The 19,249-nt window shown below is 41.2% G+C and overlaps 1 protein-coding gene across 1 annotated transcript in view; it reads right to left on the bottom strand.

The window, feature by feature from the left end:
- Positions 1-18,047, bottom strand: part of LOC137601818 (calmodulin-binding transcription activator 1) — a 48,476-nt gene extending 30,429 nt beyond the window's left edge. Inside the window, exons 1-3 of the mRNA XM_068324248.1 lie at positions 17,920-18,047; positions 13,757-13,858; positions 1,707-1,810 (exon numbers count right to left, since the gene is read on the bottom strand). Coding sequence (XP_068180349.1) covers positions 1,707-1,810; positions 13,757-13,858; positions 17,920-17,944 — 231 coding nt within the window. The 5' untranslated portion in view covers positions 17,945-18,047. The remainder of the gene's footprint in view (positions 1-1,706; positions 1,811-13,756; positions 13,859-17,919) is intronic.
- Between the last annotated feature and the right edge of the window lie 1,202 nt (positions 18,048-19,249).

The raw sequence follows: 19,249 nt of genomic DNA on the forward strand, positions 1-19,249 counted from the left end.
ACTGGAGTCATTTTTTCTTGTATTTTTCTCAATATCTTATCAGCTTGCCAAATGTCCACAAATCTGCAGCCCAGATACAAGGCGCGGTGCGCTTCCTGAAATATGTCTCTTATGATTAAATTTGATAATAAATCACAGGACATGCTAACAACTGTAGCCGACAGCATTTATCCCAACCAAATGCTTAGACTTACATTCTGAGATCAATTTCAACACCGTGTTAATTAATTTAGACCGCTAGCAGCACAATGCAGGCCAGACAGGGCAAACAAGTTACAACATCAGCCAATTAGCAACACACAAGGATTATACATTTTTTTCATAACCGGGGCAGGGCAAAGCTAGGAAAACAAAAAATGACAGATGGAGGCTCGGGTAGGGGTTGAATGCACTGTACAGTATCTTGGTATCTGTATAAACCACCAGTGTGATTCCATCTACTTCTACAGATCCATGTCCCAGATAAATATCCATTGTATTTTCTACATAAAGTCAATGTAAAATAAGCTGTATATCAATGGAAAATTGTCCCTGGTACCTCATCCAGCTGTTCTTCAGCCAGATACCTTTGATCGCTGTAAATGTTTCTACTCAGTTTATCCAAAGCACAGAAGGTAGATTTTTGCATACTGCTTTTAAGATTTGTTACTGTAGTTAAGAGTGTTTCAAAGTTTTTCTTTTATCAATAGTGGATTTGACAATTATTAATCAATTATGTAAAAAATAAATAAATTAAAAAAACTTAGCAAATAAAACTTCTTGTCGATGAAATAAAGCATCCTTAAGCTTTTTAAAGTGTTGGTACATCAGCAAAATAATCTAAGATTATTTTATGTATGCTTAATATGAACGACAAACATTCACATGACAGCTGTGAAGCTTTTTTTTTTTTAATTCTTCTTTGCTTTGGGATGAAGTTTTCTCTTGACTTAGAAAATCAAATTAAGTGTGCAACTTAGTCTGTTGTTTAATTTCCAGGAGACTCTTGTTTTCTTACATAAAACATTTTTGACATATTTAACTTTGTAATTTCACATAAGCCAAACTACACAAGAAAAATTCAAGTTGGCTGACTTGAATGATAACCATCGCAAAGGACATCCTTGACATCTTGTCACAAAAGGCATTTTTCTATTTAATTTTCAAGCAATAAAAAGTGATGTGTGATTACTCTCCTATGATTAAAACATAAAATGTAAGATACCTATAGTCTTCATAGCAGCAATAGTTTTCATCTTATTTACTGAATAGAGCACTAGCAATGTTTGTGAATAAGATACCTACATGATATTAAACTTACATTTATAGCAGAAGTTGCATCACTCAAAAATGAGGAATTGTACTAACATAAACTTAAATTTGTGTTAATTTTTCTGGTTTATTCTAATATAGTTCTGCATTGCAAAGTTAAGCAGCAAACAATTCTCGCTGTAAGGACAGAATTTTTTGATGCAGATAAAATCAGTTATTTACTCAGCTCAAATATTAAGACATTATTCCGTCATTCTTCAACTTGGAAAAGCGGTTCTGACTTTGCATTTCAAATAAAATAGATCTGAATTAAGACAAGAAGTATGAAAACCTCATAATGCCTCTCGTTTAGTTCAGGTGAAGCAAACAAGACAAGTTTTGAAGAGAGTTCACGTCTGACAAATGTGTCTTCTGGATGGCTCCTGTGTAAAGAGACGGGCGTGGTGAGGCCTTACCTCATTAGTGTTCCACCGATGTCTCTCTTTTGGCAGCGAGGTGCATTTTGGTAGACATTCAAGCAGCTTCTTGGGCAGATATATTTTCAAATGTCCATGTTCATCTACAACAAGAGCAAAACAAAAACAGAACATTCAGCATGGGCTTCGTACCTTATTGACTCGCCGTCTCCATCTTTATCAGTCGCTCTGCAGCAAAACGCTGACGATAAAATAGTTAGCCCCCAAATGAATAAGGAAATTAATTTAAGAATAGCGTGTTGCACACTTCTTTCATTTTGTGCTCAGCTAAATTATTTTACTGTGAAATACATTCCATCAGGGGAGTTCATCAGAAATTTTTCACTGTCAACTTGTGAAGGCTGTGTCTATTCATTATTTAGACAAAATAAACACCCTTGAGTGATTTTAAAGTGCATGGGGATTCGGTGAGATTGTGAGTGCTGCACGCCACAATATTGCATATTACTCACAAAAAATAATTAAAATTGCCAGGCCATGCTAACATCACAATGCAAGTCATTCAATATATAATTTACATTTCATAACCACCAATATATAACCAATAAATACATAACTCCGTTTTGAAGGTGAATACATTCAAATGTTACTTTTACCTCAATAGATTTTTTTCTCTCTTCCTATAAAATAATTTCTTATCTTAAAATAGAAAAACCTTCTAGCCTTGGAGTGTTTTTCATTATTGTAGACCTTTGTGGCAATAGATTCTAAAGTTTAAATACAAGATAGGGATATTTTAAACAAGGGCGTTATTATTAAGATGTTGAAATGCATAAAAATTCATTATAGCTTTGGCAATGAATTTAAAGAGGAACCCTCTTAAAGATGTAGAAAATACTTTACCACCGGTCAAAAATAAATAGTGGCTCTGTCAACATCTAAAAAAGTCTGAGTGGAAAAGGTTTATGGTTCATTACAAAGGGTAATAGAGACTGTGAGACTGCATCACTGAGGAAACATTTCACCATGCCTGAGTGTCATCTAAAACACAGCAAACACATAAAGATGAGTGTTTCTTTCCACTGAATTTGAGGAAATTCTTGCGCCCCATTCACACACAGTGAGGATCAAATATTCATATTGCACCTGTAGTGCATTTGCAAAAACGTAACGCTGCAAATCTCGAATGCTGAGTTTGACAATGTGGAGAATTTTCCATCTCGTATACGCAAATTTGTTGTTTCTGTTTTAATGTGTGTGGATTAAAGGTAAATAAATTCAAAGGTAATCCAAAAACTACATTAATCGGCAATGCAATTTAGCTAGAAAATACATTAAAAACCAGAAAACAGAATTTTTTTTCATGTTTATGTAACTGCAGCTGAGGATACTAAGGGGGAAATAATGGGTGAGTATAAAGGGAGACGTGGAGAAAAGCCTGAATATGAGGGCTGACAATGGATCCCTTGGGTATCAGTAGTTGACTCAGAGGAGTAGAAGAGAAAGTTCAACCAAAGCAAAACACCACTTTAAAGCCAATATAAATAAGTCTGTAGCACACCTGATTATGGGAGTGAATGTATTTTGCTGTACTTCACAGCAAGACCTGAGTGCCAGTAGTCTAAAACCTCCATATTGAAAATTCTGCCAGACTGAATACAGTATGTTCCGCAGAGATGGAGCTGGCTTGGTGTCTCATGCATAAGGCGGAACATTATCACTCCCAAAGGAATGCAGGAGTAGATCTGTAGTATCTGCCGTTTCCATCTTTACCTATAATTCTGCATGTAGACTGTTTTATATGATCTGCTCAAGTATCTGTAATCATTTGCTTTGCCCAACTAAGAATCGCATACAGCATCTGCTCCTTGCTACTTCAATTGACTGTAAAATAAGGATGGACGGCATGAGAGCTCCTTAAAAAATGGCACAGAAATATCTTCATCGCCCCCTGGTGGCTAGAAGTAGTTCGGGCCCTAATGCCCCCCACCCCCTCCACAGACAGACAAACTAAAAAAACTACATGTCAGTGAATATTTCTCCTAAAGATGACACCTGATCTGTCAGTTACTAGATAACCAATGTGCTCTGAGTGGAGAGCTCTACCCAGTTACATGCTCCAATTGCAACAGACTGTTGACATAGATCTTTTGTAAGGCAAACGAACTATGCTGCTAAGGTGTGCATCACCAGTCTAATTTTCAAAGACAAGCATTACAAGTAACCTCAGCGTAGAGAACTAGAACCGAGGTGTCCCTAACACTTTGTTGGATCACCTCCCAGGGCTTGATCAGTAGCCCTACAACCTCCTGCATCTCTGCATCCAATCTTCCTCTGCCTGTGGAGAGGGGGAAGGAGGTTTTGATTGAGTTGGCCGTCTCAGATAACCTCAGGGTAAAAGGCCAGGACAGAACACCACTCCACTTCTGGATTAGACTTCCTTTGGCCGACAGAACCTCAAGGAAGCAGGGATGGAAGAAGGTTAATAATGGGGGAGAGTGGATACAGAATCCATAGGAACTATTCAGCACCCGAGGCTGTGCAGTGACATTCTTGGTTGAGTCCCCCGAGGCAAATCAAAGTCACTGATGGCTGCTTCGAAATTGACAGCAACTCTATGCCACAACCATTGGATGGAGCCTTCCAACATGCACTATGTTGCTAAAAGAATTTGCTCACCTGTCTTGACTCACATATAAAAGTAACATCCCATTCCTAATCCATAAGGTTCAATATTACAATGGTCCACCCTTTGTTGCTGTAACAGCTTCAACTCTTTTTGGAAGGTTCTCCACAGGTTAAGGAATATGCTTATGGGAAATTTTGACCATTCTTCCTGAAGCGTGTTTGTGGGGTCACACTGATGTTGGATGAGAAGGCCTGACACTCAGTTTCCACTCTACTCTATCCTAAAGGTGTTCCATCAGGTTGAGGTCAGGACTCTGTGCAGGCCGGTCAAGTTCCTCCACACCAGACTCTGTCATCCATGTCTTTATGGACCTTGCTTTGTGCACTGGTGCACAGTCATGTGGGAAGAGAAAGGGTTCAGCTCCAAACTGTTCCCACAAAGTTGGGAACATGAAATTGTCCCAAATGTCTTGGTATGAGTTTCTTTCAATGGAACTGAAGGGCCAAGCCCAGCTCCTGAAAAACAATCCCACACCATAGGAGTGAGGAAATCTCACAACTGGATTTGTTGCACAGGTGTCATCCTATCCCAGTTCCACGCTGGAAGTCACTGAGCTCCTGAGAGTGACCCATTCTTTCACAAACGTTTTTAGAAGCAGGCTGCATGTCGAGGTGCTTGATTTTATACACCTGTGGCTGCGGAAGTGATTGGGACACCTGATTCTCATTACGTGGATGGGTGAGCGAATACTTTAGGCAACATAGTGTATTTTTGTAAGGGTATGAGGTACCCAAGACTTTGGTAGTCAAGTATTTTCCTAGGGCAAGTCAGGTCATTTTTGTGCTCCAGTGCTTCTTGCTAGACTGAAGAGGGAAGTGTAAAGTCTGGAAAGTCTTCCTGTCTTTAAACAAAAGGCACCTTGCCTTCCTGGTATGAACAAACCATGCGGGGGGGCTGCATCCCCTCAGCTCACCACGGGAAGGTTACGGCCCTGGATGGAAACTAAGTTTCCTCTCCATGTTTCCTCCTCTCTGTCTTTATCATTCCTGTCTTCTGTGGACGTGCCCTTTTTATTCAAGTCGACGAATTACACTCCACAACTTCTTGCACTTGACCAAGGTGAGAAACAGAAGTTGAGGAATAAAAAGAGAGGAGGGAATTGTTGAATCGCAGCCAAGTAAAGGCTGAATTTGTGTCTTCCACTTCCACATAGAGCTGCTTTTTAGGCTGAATCTGCAGGTTACATTGTAATTGCGGTTTTCTCAGCCTTAGCTGCCTCGTGCACTTGGCTTGTTATTAGGTGGCAAATTGTGTCTTCCTATACATACTTTACAACCAGGTGGTGCCATCTGCCCATCAGGCTCCCTCATTTTATTTTGTTTCTTTGGGAGGGTTTCTGTCTCTCTACGTAAAGACATGTGTTTCCATGTGCAGGACACACACTATCTTTCTGAAACAACATTTCCTCTGGCTCTTTTAGCATTCGCTATGTATAGTGCCAATGCAGCATTAAGTAATCCCTTTTTTTTTTGCGTCGATTAAGTAACTTTAGTTTGTTCCTCTCAGCTCCCAGCTCGACCAGCAACGCCCTCATTTTTTGACTTCAACACCAGAATTAATTTCTTTTGGTCCTCGGCATGCCTTATAGCATCAGTCGAGACACAACTTTCACTACGAGACTATACAGAAGGTGTGTAAACTGGAAGCATTAATACTCCTTCCTTGTACTCTGCACCAGCATGACCTGTAGCATCCACTGAGGCATTTTTCCACTACAAGTCCACACTGGAGATGCATAAGCTGAAACAGAAACACACCTCAAATAAGCTCCGTGCTGGGCTGTGGCGGTCAGTACACCCTGTAGCTTTCTTGAAACACAATTTCCACCAAAAAGTCAACACTGCAGATGTTTAAACTGTTACTGCAATACTCCACCCTGCTAGGAAACCACAAATGAGATGAGGGAAAGGGAGTAGGAGGAGATGCCAGCTCTCTTTTACACATGGCAGAAAATACAAGATTGAAGAAGTGGTTTGCTAATTCTTGTTGCTCCGTCTAAACCGCTCAGCATAGAAGTCTCCAATGGTATGACTTGTGCCTTATATAGAGTGTGTTTGCAACGCCCACGCAGCTGGTGTGTCTTCCAAAATTCTCCACGTCATCCGTCAGATCGGGACAAATCCCAGCTCATATGAAAATCAGTGTTTCCCTTCTATTGCCGCCAGACCAACGAGACCTCCCGCCAGGTTGAAAGCAGGCCAACAAAATCATTGTTTTGGAAGCCAAATATTGTCAAATATTTGGAAGTGCAATAAGTGTGGTTCATTGAGTCATCAGCTCCTTTGCGATCACTTAATATTAAGTGCTTTAAATGGAAGTAAATAACCGAAAAGGTCTCTATCAGCTCTGACACCAGGCCTGAAAAGATTTCTAATGGAAACACAGATAATGTAGCCAGGTGGAGAGACGGTCTTGACATGATAGAGATAAATAATGTGCAGACTCTGGGTCTAAATGACATCACCAGTGTTCGATGGCAGTGCTTGATCCCTTTTTATATGTCCATGGGTACCACCAGATGGGTTTCACAGTCTTAAATGGGGAAAAAAAAAACACGCTGACACTGACAGCTACAAAGTACAAAGGAAGTTATTTTATGTGCAGCCTTCAATACTGGAGTCCAATCACAAATAAGAAATCACACTGCCTCCACACAGTAAAAAGCATATTTTGCTCCAACAACCAGGCTATTGATCGTTTGTGGCTGAAATTCATTCTAAATACTTTGACTGGCGGTCCTTATGAAGGCTGATCAAAAGGAACTGATCAGACAAACACATGAGTAATTTTCTTTTGTAATGTAAAAGGCAGTACACCACAGGGCTCGGACGGTGCAAGATGACAGATTGAACTGACTACCATCTCTCCTCATGCTGTTACTATAGTTACAGTCAGTGCCTGGCTACTCAAAAATAAAGTAAATTAGCACTTGCATCGATCGCTGGCATCAGTAGAAGCACGCAAATGTAAGTATTTGTACTCTAGTGACAAAAGCAGTATAGATATGTACAAAACGCTTTTAAGAAAAATAACCATAGCATCAGTCTGCAATGTTTCCAACGATCAGTGGTCGGCCCTGAAGACCTTGAATCTTAATCTTAAGACAGCTTCCATTTCACCAAGTGTACTTTGCAACTGACAGACATTAGATACATACACAGATTATTAAGGATTCAATGCTGCCCTCTGGCACACCCTCCTATGACACCACTGAGACGGAGCTGAATTGGAATACGTCTCAAGCATGTGAGAATTTCTAACAGCGACAGTTGGGATAGCAGTCTGCTTTTAGGGTGTCTGCTCGATCCTTAAGCAAGCTAAAATATAGACAACGACAGTAGAGCTCGACAGACGACGTAAAGTCTCTCGCTTGGACTGAATCGTTCCACAATGTTATCGATACACCCATCATTGCACATCCAAGTTTTATGCAAACTATTACTGCCTCTACAACTCTCTCTACTGCACACAACTCAATATGCTGCACACGCGACAGGTGATAGAGCTGCAACGTGCATTTAACTTTAAAATGCAAGTCTTGTATTTGTCAGCTAACAACCCCGAGCAAAAGAACAACCTGTGTAAAAACACCGTGGGGCTATCAAGGTGTTAACTGGGTTTCTTTAATCCATTAACTTCACATGGATGCGTCTGAAATCTGCTGGAACACATTTCAACACACGGAATATGGGAAAGACAACAAAAATAAAAAGTCTTGTGTTATGAAGACAAAACCCAAATTGATTCAGAGGTGTGGGAAAGAAGAATATTTGGGATTTTAAAAAGTTTTTTTTTTTTAAATCTAACGTTAGCAGGCCAATTAAGCCATGAGTCTTCAGTTTGGGAATTACTTCTTGGTTACTCGGTTAATTAGCTGTAGGCTACAACTTGAGGGCCGCTATTTTTAGTGAATGTAGAAACCAGTATCTCTGGATTAGTGTGATACTGAAGAAAACTTTAAAGTGGCAGATAAGTGCCAACTCACAGTGATTTTTTTTTAAGCAATTTTATTGAAGCTTGCTCTTCCATACAAAGCCATGTGTCTGTTTCTGCAACAGGTATAGCTACCAATTAGCTTTACAAGTAAGATTATGCAGCATGCAGGCAGGTTTTGTCTATTTCAGATACCGAGGGCTGTATTTCTTCGAAGAACCGGCTAACCAGTGGCGTGTTTCAAAGAATGACAATTCTTTTGTGCTTCTAAATAAACCATGTGTTCTGGATGTGCTGCTTGTTTTCTAGATGTTAGCTGTCGGCCCTCTCTAATCTGGGAGTCCTTGTCTAACTTTAAAAAAAAGAGCCTTGTTTTCATATAAGAATGTTTCTCTCAAAGCACGAAAAGGAGAAGCAGCCTAACTGTTGTTGAAGCGCAGAGGTTATTTCTCTACAGCGTTACCCTCTCATAACTTTAAACGGTTTAATTCTTTCAGCTGCTATTCATCTACTCTAATAATATTTAGTCTGCATCTGCTGTTCCCTCCACAAGGGTTTTCCGTGAATGTGAAGAAGAACCTGTGCGCTGAATATTTCTTCTTGTGCTACAGATCTGTTTCCTGTGGCGTGCCGCAGCTTGTGCATCAGGTGAAAACAGCCGACAGGTGAGGACGTATAGATACCAGGTTTGGAATAGCTTAATAAAACACGCACAAGCTCTTCTTAATCAAGGTGTCGGATTGTGCACAAACAACAAATTAACCACAAAATGTTGCTTTGAATATGTAAATGTAGATTTTCTTTTGCCAGAAGCTAATCACAAATGTCTGGCGGACTCCCCTGTAATATTTAATATATATTTCCATGTCTTAACAGCAAGCTTAATGACCGTATGTAAATTAGCCGAGCAAAGGATAGCTCAGGAAAAAAAAAAAAATGCTATTCGGCTCTAAAAACACTAAAGTGTAAAACAGAATGATGGCAGAGCTCGTTACAGGAGAGGATGTGCTGAGCTGTGCTGGCACGCTGAAGCCAATTACATTCTAGGTCTTGATAAGCAAGCTCACATACAAAAGGCTAAATGGGGAGATGAGCTCTGTTCAACACGGACTACAGGTCTGCAGCTTCCGTGTTGCATCCACCGTCCATCCGTCTGCTAATGAAAGAAACGTGCGTCTGCCTCTTGATCATCGCGCCAACCTCTGTCAAACGGGTCTAAAAAAAAAAAAATCTACATTTCTTGTGCTGATGTTTGGATTATTACCAATCCTCCCTGCTAAAGCGAACACTTGGGCCAAACTTAAGGGTATCTGTCATGCTAGCTTGCTTCAGCCCCACCCTAGAGACGAGAGCGAGGGTCATGAGACTGGAAAGGCTGACAAAAACAAATCTTTAATCAATATCTGAGCCCTGAACGCAAAACCCTCTCTCTTCCGTCTCTGTCTCGGAGCGCTCTGGGAGTGACAGTTTTTCTTTTTAATCTGTGCCCACATTGTGGAGAAATTGCAAGCTAATGTTTTGGCTATAGATCATTCAACACATCGCTGCTGGCGGTGCATATCCAAAGTAACAGTTGAATGCAAGCATTTTCCACAACAGTTCAGTGGCTAATATGGCTTAAGGATGTAGAGCACAGTATTACAGTGTCTGTTCTTTTGTAGCTGTACCTGAAACAGAAGGGAGGTGAATCAGAACACAGAGTTCTGCCTATAAGCATTTGGTTCTCATCTCTGACTAGTAAGTGCTGTGAAACTGCATTAAGCCTGTGACAATGTCTGTTATCATTTGGTTGGAGGACAGCCATCCCCTGGGCTGGATCAAAAATGAGTTTTAACTCCTAAAACCCATCCAGTTTGCCAAATTAGCTGAGCTCGGACATACTTCATCAATCGGGGTTAGAAATTTCAAGCTGGCAGAGATGAAAACGCGCTCTGTCCAACGCTGCCGAGCCAAGCAACAAGTCATCAATGGGGAAATAGCTAAAGTTATTGTACACATTAAATAGCAAACCACTCAAAACTCCCCCCAATGACGGCCACTTTATCATCATGAGATAACTGCCTGTTTTGCATATTTATATGTGGCAACTGAATTTTAAATGATGATAACTTCATTAGTTTTGGCGACCGCAAGTCGTTTGAAAGATAAAACAGGCTGTGTTGTTTCAACCAGGTGACGCAGTCTCATTGTTGTACCCTTCAACAGAGAACAGGCTCTGTTGAATAGATTACGTTTGAAGAAGGAACAAATATTTTGATCACTGAATCCTTGCATTACATGGACAGAATAAGACTCAAACATGCAGTCACAGCGAGAGAAACAGAAGCTCATTATTTAAATCATTCTTTGCAACTCTAGCAAGGGAATTGGAAACTGTTTCTTCAGCATGCAGCATCCTTAAAAGAGAATTAGAGAAATGCGAGAGAAGATGACCAGAAATAAATGGAGTGTGTGATGTTGGACATACACCAAATAAAATGACCAGCTTTTTAAGGGGAAAACTGTCAAGACAGTCTGATGACAAGCTGTTAAAAGACAAGGGTGTGGCGGGCTGACATAGCGGATGCAGCTACGAGATGCTTGCAGGCTAACAAAAAAAAAAAAGGTGCAAAACTGTAGTGCAGGTGCAGCGATCAACGATGACATGCTCTCGATTCAAAGCGACCAATCCGTTTGTGAGGCGTGAAAGAAGAAGGGATGGATGATAAAAGGAGGGATGACTGTTGTAATGGTATTTACAGTAATAGAAAGTTGCCCCTGTAGGCTTCAGATCTGGCCACTTTCCTGTGATCGAGCTAAGACCTAAACCCTCCGCTAATGTCGCTAATCATTCGCAGCCAAATGTCATGACTTCCAGGCACATTTAGCATTTTCAGAGCAAAAGAAATCCACTAATAGGTAATCAATTTAATATAGTTTTAAACATAAATGGAAAATAAACTATGTCCTGTGACGGACATTTACATGTTGTCACATATCTGTTTTACAAAACGAGCAAAATTAGCTGCTTGACAACGCTTTGAAAAGTCACAAAAATATGCAAAATATCATTAAATTTTGCACTTTGGCTTTGACTTAATCATCGATTCCATATCGCATCAACAAGAAAGGCTTGTTAGGTGTCAACTGGTAAGTAGAGCAGTTGATTAGACCAGAGTGGGAGATCCTGACCTGAGCTCTACTACAACAGGACAATATAAGCAGTGTCAAATTTCCCTGGCAGCAATAACAATGATGGGCCAACAGTCCAGAGGCTGGATTCCCGACAGCCTGATGGCTCATGATGGGGAGATGCAGAGGAGTATGTAGACTTAAAATAGCCGTGTGTTAGCTTCGGACTGGGAATCCAATTATTTTTATCATTTGGCCTATAGCCTGTTCGATAGCACTCTTACATGGAGTGAAATTACTAACCACCCACCAGTTAAAAAAAAAAAAAATGTCACTGAACTCCGCTGTGGTGTTGCTATGTTACAATGAAACTACGACAAAGGAAACATTACATGGCTTCTAGCGATAGCATCTAGGATGATTGTTTGGCCTGAAACGCACAGCCTGGCTGTAAAAAAAATGTAAAATGCGTTGTTTTTTATGTTGTTTTTTTCTCCACTAGCAACAGGACAAAAAGAGTCAGTGAAGAGTCTGGATGTGTCAACATGTGCAGGGCGGTGGTATTAATTGTTTGCATTCCCCTTTTTCACGGCTCCACCTTTGATGCACCGAGGCGCTGCTTTGTTCTGATATTACGGCGCGATATAGCATAATAAGGAAAGACTGTCAAAAAGTCAAAGACCTTAAAAAAAAAAGAAAAAAAAAGAAAAAGCTTAGGCCTATTACTAGAAGTTCAACAAACATGCACACACGGTTAACTGCCTGCAACAAACTGAAAATGACTCTTTATGTGTTCTCAGCCCTCACCAAGCTCACCCATCCATAAAAATCCCATCTCAAGGAGAGCAGAGGTGAGGCCTCTCTCTCTCTCTCTCTTTCTCCTGCTCTTGCTCTCTTTCACTTTCCCCCTTTCTCTTGCACTCTTGCACATGCACACAAACAAAGCCCTTCTTTCTTGTGTCATAACTACTCCCACAATTACTCAAACGATTACTCAGATCAGTGGTTTACCTGCCTGTCTGAGCGGCTGTATTCCGCTAGAGTGTCCTGGCGAGGCTGGGGAAAAAAAAAACAAAAAAAAAACCTCCAGGCTGAACGCATTAAACAGGGTGTCTGACAAGGGTAAAGGATACTGTAATACCACGCAATAACATGAGGGGGAAAAGCAAGACTGGCAAAAAAAACGTATTGTCAGTCACAGCTTGTCACACATGAGGGGGTAAAGCAAAAGTCTATCAACGATGTCCCCCAGTTAGAGTCTTGCATCCCTGCTTCATGGATCTACGCAGGCAAGTCCCTTGCCATTAAACATCTCAAAACACTCTGTGTTTAAAAAATACCACCCCACCCCCCAAAAAAAATAAAAATAAAAAAAGATTTTGGTGTAGCAGAGTTCTCCCCCTTCTCACCCTCCCTCCCCGTCACAGAAATGGATTGAGGAGTCTAACAAGGGTTTGGGGGTAATTTCAGAGTCTCTATTTAGAAATGACACTACATGAGCCCACTTAATTACCCAGTTTCTAGTCTAGATCAACAGAGTCTTGCAGCAGTAAAAAGACTGGTGTATTTATTAACAATGAAGGGGCTCCTTTCTGCAGAGAAACAATCTGCTTTATAGAGGGTGTTGTTGTTGTTGTTTTTTCAGTGGGTGAAGACAAGCCAAAAACTGGCACATTTTCTACAGAGAAAATCACCCTCAAAAGAAATTAAGACTTTGGCCTACATTTTCTGACTGATTTGTTTTTTGTTGTGACAGAAAGCAGCACTTATACGCAGACTCCTATGTGCACCGAACTGAAGCAATTCCCACTGAAGCTGGTTTTTTTTACAAGTCATAAAACCCTCAGCTATGATGTTGTGCCGCTTTGTTCTCTGCCCCTCGTCTACAGTTCTCATCGGGCACAAATGTAATGAGAGGGAGGCAAAGATTAATCCATTTGATAGAAGAAATAAAACTAAAAAAAAAGTCTTCAGATGCCCAACCAAATGCTGAGGAACAAAAAAAAAAAAAGAAGTAAGAGAGAAGGAGGCGAGTACATGTGCTGTAATTGATGGCTCAAAATGTAAGCTTTCTCTCTGAGGGTCTGCTCAGGTCCTGATCCCCCGGCCTCAACCTGAAACAATCACTCTTAGTTAACGACAACACTTCAGCTATTGACAGCGTGATCCCGTAAAGCAGACACTTCAATCAACAGAACAGCCGGAGGAGGTGTTGTGTTGGAGGAGAGTAAAAGAAAGAGGGAGCATGGGGACGGATGAAATCAAGAAGTAAATAAATGAATCAATGAATGAATAATAGATTGGCCAGCGAGTGGCCTCTCGGAGCAGCGATGCAGTATTAATAACTGACTCTTACTGTTCGTCTCTGTGTCATCACTGATACTCTTAGGTGGACCATGGCCAGCAAAACACACTGCTGATCTGTACATTCGATCCGGATTACGAACTTTCTTCAGTCCTTCAGGAGGCAAAAGAGAAAAGTAGAGAAAATCGAGGAAAAAGAAAACATTCTCCCAGCCTGTGATAAACGAAACAAACTCACCATGCAAGCCATATGAGCAGTGTTGAAATACATTTAAAACACACACAATATAAAGCTGACAGTCATATCAATAACATTAGTGTAACAAAAACCTGCATTCATTTTGGATTTCATCATTTAAAACGGTAAAGCTCTTCCATCGGCTGATTGTTTTCGGACCTAGACGAAGGCCTGACGGGTCTGATTTGATTCGGGTCGGTAACACTCCTTATTGTATCGACGGTAAACCGGATTAATCAATACGATCAATCAGTTCAGGCCGTTGGAAGCGGTCGGTAAGGGTCCATTACAGGAAAAAAGGCATTAGAAATGATACCCCTCAGCGACCACAGACCGGACCGGGGTCCTCATCCATCCTCACCTCGCTGATTCAATTAAAAGGCCATGGTGGTGGGGAGGGTTGGGTGGAAGTAAAGGAGGGGGGTGGATGCACCGCCTGGGAGTGGGGAGGGGAGGGGGGGCAAGTCGTAGGACATCGCAAGGAGGTTAAATTCATCCTTCTTTTAAAAAACAGCAGAGAAATATTTATATCATTGCTGCACAAGCACTTTTGTAAGTTAATGGCTGACTGCGTGCTTACTTGATGTTTCGCTGCCGCTTCTCCCTGAACTTTGAGTGAAATGATAACATCTTCAAACTTTTTTTTTAAACTGCACCCTCTTCAAAATAAAACAGAACCATTACCTCTCGGCGCAGCTGAGCCCCCTCAGGCCTACATTCACCTACATTTAAGGACGTGTCCACTCGTCTGATTGTCTCAGTTGTCAAACATTTTATTCTACATGAGCATCACCGTGTTGCGTTGCGTTACGTTATCTCTTTAAGTTTACATTAAATTTTCTATTCATGTAAACGTGCGACGCTGTTGTGCTAGGTTTGCAAAAAAAAATTCAAAAAACCCTGACGTATCAACATTAAAACTTAATTTGTTCAAGGCTTCAGAAAATGTTTCCATTGCTGATGAATGCCAACATCCTAAAAAAAAATGTTTGTGATGCAGCTTGTTTCATCTCTCAGATGGGGAATCTTTTTTTTTGTACGACTATATACTCTGGTAGATTTCTACAGCTATCAGCTATAGTCCTACCCACACTAGTCTCGGCGTAAGACATATCAAGCCTGCCTTTTCAGCAGCCCCCCCCAGGTCTAGTACTTAAAGTATCGGACCCAGAATGCTTTTTAAGAGTGTGAAGAAACAAAAAACACCCCCAAGGGCCCTGACAATCCGTTAGGCTGGAGAGAGAAACACCCTAGGATGTAAACATTACACCTCTGAGTGAGACTGGGTCATGGCCCCTGGGTTTAACATGAGATTTAACCCTCACTTGTTAGGGGCCATCATAAGAGCTGCCAAACAACCCAGAGAGATCAACGCTGCCCCCCGCCCTCCCGCAAGGACAAAAAGGTTAAAGGAGCACAGTTGGGCTCTCTAGGCGCCTCTGTCCGAGGATGCATCGCATAAAGACTGTATTAGCCACGTGGATTTAAAAAAAAACAAAAAACCCGTGTTCTACGTTAACGGACAGCCAAAGGTAATAAAAAGTGGACGCAGAAGAAAAGATTTGCTTTGACAGCTTTATGAAAGAGCTTTAAGCGTCAGGTTTTCATGAGACAACATTGCATTCATAAGAAGGCACGGAGCACTCTCTGTCTCATACACACACACACACACACACACACACACACAATGCTCCCACTGCTCCTCCTCCTCCTTTTTTCCACTGACCGGCCTCACAGGAGCACTGAAAATAACTTAACCTGCTCAGCAATGGGACTTTCAAGTCAGGGTTTTCAGAGAGGGAGAGAGAGTGACGCCCGTATTGGAGGTTAACAACTGGATCCTATTTGTTGAGATCAGCTCTAGATGAATGCATGAGGACCGTACAACACGGTGAAGTCATTACTATCATAAAACCAGATGTCTTCATATTCTTTTTCTTTTTTTTATTATTTTTTTTTTGTCATCATCACAGACAGATGCCTATATAGTCAGCAGGCTTCTGTAGCTCAATAGCACCCCCTGGTGGGACTCCAGTTTGTGGTTGGCACACTGACATCCAAACAACTAAACCCCCTCCCTCCCTCCCTCCCCAGCCTTTCATCACACCCCCCCCCCACACCCCCAACATGGACAGAGGCGATTTGTTTACACCTGTTTGAAATATTTAAGCAGTTCTACATCAAAAAATGTATTAAAAAGAAAAAACAATTCATGTTTGAAGTCATTGGCACTAAACCCTAACAACAATATTCAAATTGCGAGGCTGCAACACAGTGATCTCAGAGCAGCCTGCAAACCAACAGGACCCGACGGTCCATGTAGAAATATCATTTATCCAGCGTGACTCTGTCGCTCCACCCCTAAGGGTCAATACAAATCAATGAAAATAAAGAATGCGGGGTTTTTTCCTCCTTTTTTGGGGTGGGGTGGGGGGTGGAGGGGTATTAATGACCTATCATTCTGCTCAATTGCAGCTAATGAACAAAAAGAAAGTTCAACATTTCAAAGTGTTGAAGAAGACAAACATAAACAGGATGATTTCATAAAACAATCAGACTATTTTCTTTATTTATTCTTTTTCTTTTTCTTTTTGTCATTTTGAGAATGTCATACTTGTCAGATGCGAAACAGACTGTAAAAAAAAAAAACAAAAAAAAAAAACGCAACTCCTTTCAGGCTGGTTCAAATACCAGTAAGACAAAACAAGAAAAAAAAACACCATCTGTTTAGAAACGCCAGTCCCTTTAGAATTTTACGCGCTACGTCTATACTTATTTCCATATGTGCGATGTTTAATTACTCACCTAAAAAAAAAAAAAAAAAAAAAGGACTCGTCCGAATGAGAACACACGTCTGGTGTTTATATTTAGCAACTGAAAATGTCCCACTAAAGAGGAAATAAAGTGAAACCTAGCGCATTTCGTTTTTTTTAAGTTAGTGAGCCGTATAAGAAATAAGATGAAGGGGGAAGAAAAGTCACTATTTTGGTGCTATGTGTAAAGTAGTTTAAGGCGCAGGCTGCTGGAAATCCCGTTCTCCATCCTCCCCTGTCTCCTCTAGTGTGATGGCATTTTCATTTCAAGTGCGATAGGGCAAACCGAGAGTCGAGCGGACATGACAACGTTTGGATCCAAGTGTCTCAAAAAAAAAAAAAAAACACCAAACACGGGCAAAGTGACGCGCGTAAAAATACCATTTGGAGAACGCAATATTCGCTCATTTGAGAAATACATTCACTTCTGACCGTTCGCTGGACGCCGAGGGGGAGAAAACCGTCGCGCTTCAAGGGGGGGGGAGGGAGGGTGATGGTGGTGGTGTTGTGGGAGGAGGAGGGGGGGGGGAGACTGAACGACCCTCGGAAAAAGACTGAAAATAAAGAAAACTAGACATACATTTTTTTTTTAAAAGAGGAGTCGTAACGACTGTTAAAACGCCTCGAAGAGCGAGCGTAGGTTGGAGAACCGTTACTGACGGTTAAACTGACACAACCACGCCGCTTTTTTTTTTTCTTTTCTTTTTTTTTTTTTTTTTTTCCTTTTTTTTCTTTTTTTAAAGCTGAGCGATACGGGAAGAAGTTAGAAGATGCCGATGACATGTTGTCGTTAACTTAGCCTTGTTGTTAACAACTTGAATTACCCCGTCAACCGGACGAGAACGCTGCGTAAAATGAAAGCGAAACGCACTACTTTGTGAACCACGCGGAGTATTTTATCCCCGTGGCGTGCTTTTAAAAAAAATTTTTTTTAAATTGTGGGCTACGATGGGAATAGGAGCTGGCTACAATGCAAGCTAATATTAGCCTGGCTAGGTGATGTCTCCACGTTTTAGCTGCCTATTCGGAGGAAAATATCTCAGCTGCGCTCCGCTGAAATTTTTCTCCACTCGTCCCGCGTCATCTCCACACATAGTTACAACTGTTCTAAAAGCACACGGCGGTAAAAAAAATTATAAATTAATCCCATTATACATCTCTTACCTTCCGGCTTGTTTTCGGCAGCCATTTCCCCTTCACGCGCAACATCCTCCTCCTCCTCACGACCGTGGGTACCACGCGCGTGCACGGCGAGGACAGCACGAGGAGGGACTGGCGGAGCACGCGGCGAGTCCGTCCGGCCGGGGAGAACTTACCATTGGCTGTGAGGCGGTGACTGACACACACACACACACACACACACACACACACACACACACACACACACACACACACACACACACACACACACATACACTCCAGGATGGAAAAAACACATCTCCCTTCTTCACCTTGACACCACCGGCCGCGTTTTTTTTGTTTATTTGTTTGTTTGTTTGTTTGTTTGTTTGTTTGTTTTTTGTTGTTTTTAAAGAGTGAATTTAAAAACAGCTCAGAGGCGATGAAGGTCTGGCTCGATGCCTTTTGTTCAAAAATACAGCGAGGTGTTATTATGAAATTAATTAGCTGGGAGATATTAAATGTGAGGCGTCCCGCTTAAGTTATTTAACATTGAATAAACAATGTCATCCCTGAATAGCCTAAATTAAATCCTGGTTGCTGAATGGCTTCATTAAGTTGTTTTTTTTTTTAAAAACATAGATTCTATTCAGAGAAAAGTCCGATTATCTTTTTTTTTTTTCCATTCCATTGATAATCACCCAGAAATGTAAGTCTCGCATGTGAATGAGCTTTGCTTTTTCAAATGCATTTTAGGATATTCAACCTACTCAATATCATGAAAGTGCTTGGTACATATAGCCTATTAAACGCAAACAATAAAAGATGTGCATGGCTTTCTATCATGTATCATGATGTCGGTTCATATTTCAAAGCCCTGTGAGCCAGTCAAGTCGATTTTTATTTGTGTAGTGGTAAATCAAAAAAGTTATCTCATGATTCATTTCAATGGAGCAGGTCTAGACAGTCCTCTTTATTTTACAGAGACCTAACAATTCTACCATGACCAAGCACCCGGCGACAATGACGAGGAAAAAACTACCTTTTTGACAGATGGAAACATCAGAGCAGACCCCGACACAAGGTGGGAGGCGATCCGCTTCGACCGGTTAGGTTGGGAGAGAGGGAGAGAGAGAGAGAGAGAGAGAGAGAGAGGATGAAGAGACACCGTGTATACTCTACAGTAGCAACAGGGGTAGATGTAATGATCGAAGTATTATAAGTGGCAGTTAAACAACGACAACAACAAAGAAAAGGAAGAAAAAGAAAAATATTCCACGATATTGTGTGGTGGGGTCCATCCCCACAATCCCGGGAGGTCTGAAGGACCGCTGCCATCATAACTGCTTTAATTCTGTGCTGTTGAATCACAGTG

The sequence above is a fragment of the Antennarius striatus genome, chromosome 2 (assembly GCF_040054535.1).
Source record: "Antennarius striatus isolate MH-2024 chromosome 2, ASM4005453v1, whole genome shotgun sequence".
Lineage (NCBI taxonomy): Eukaryota > Metazoa > Chordata > Actinopteri > Lophiiformes > Antennariidae > Antennarius > Antennarius striatus.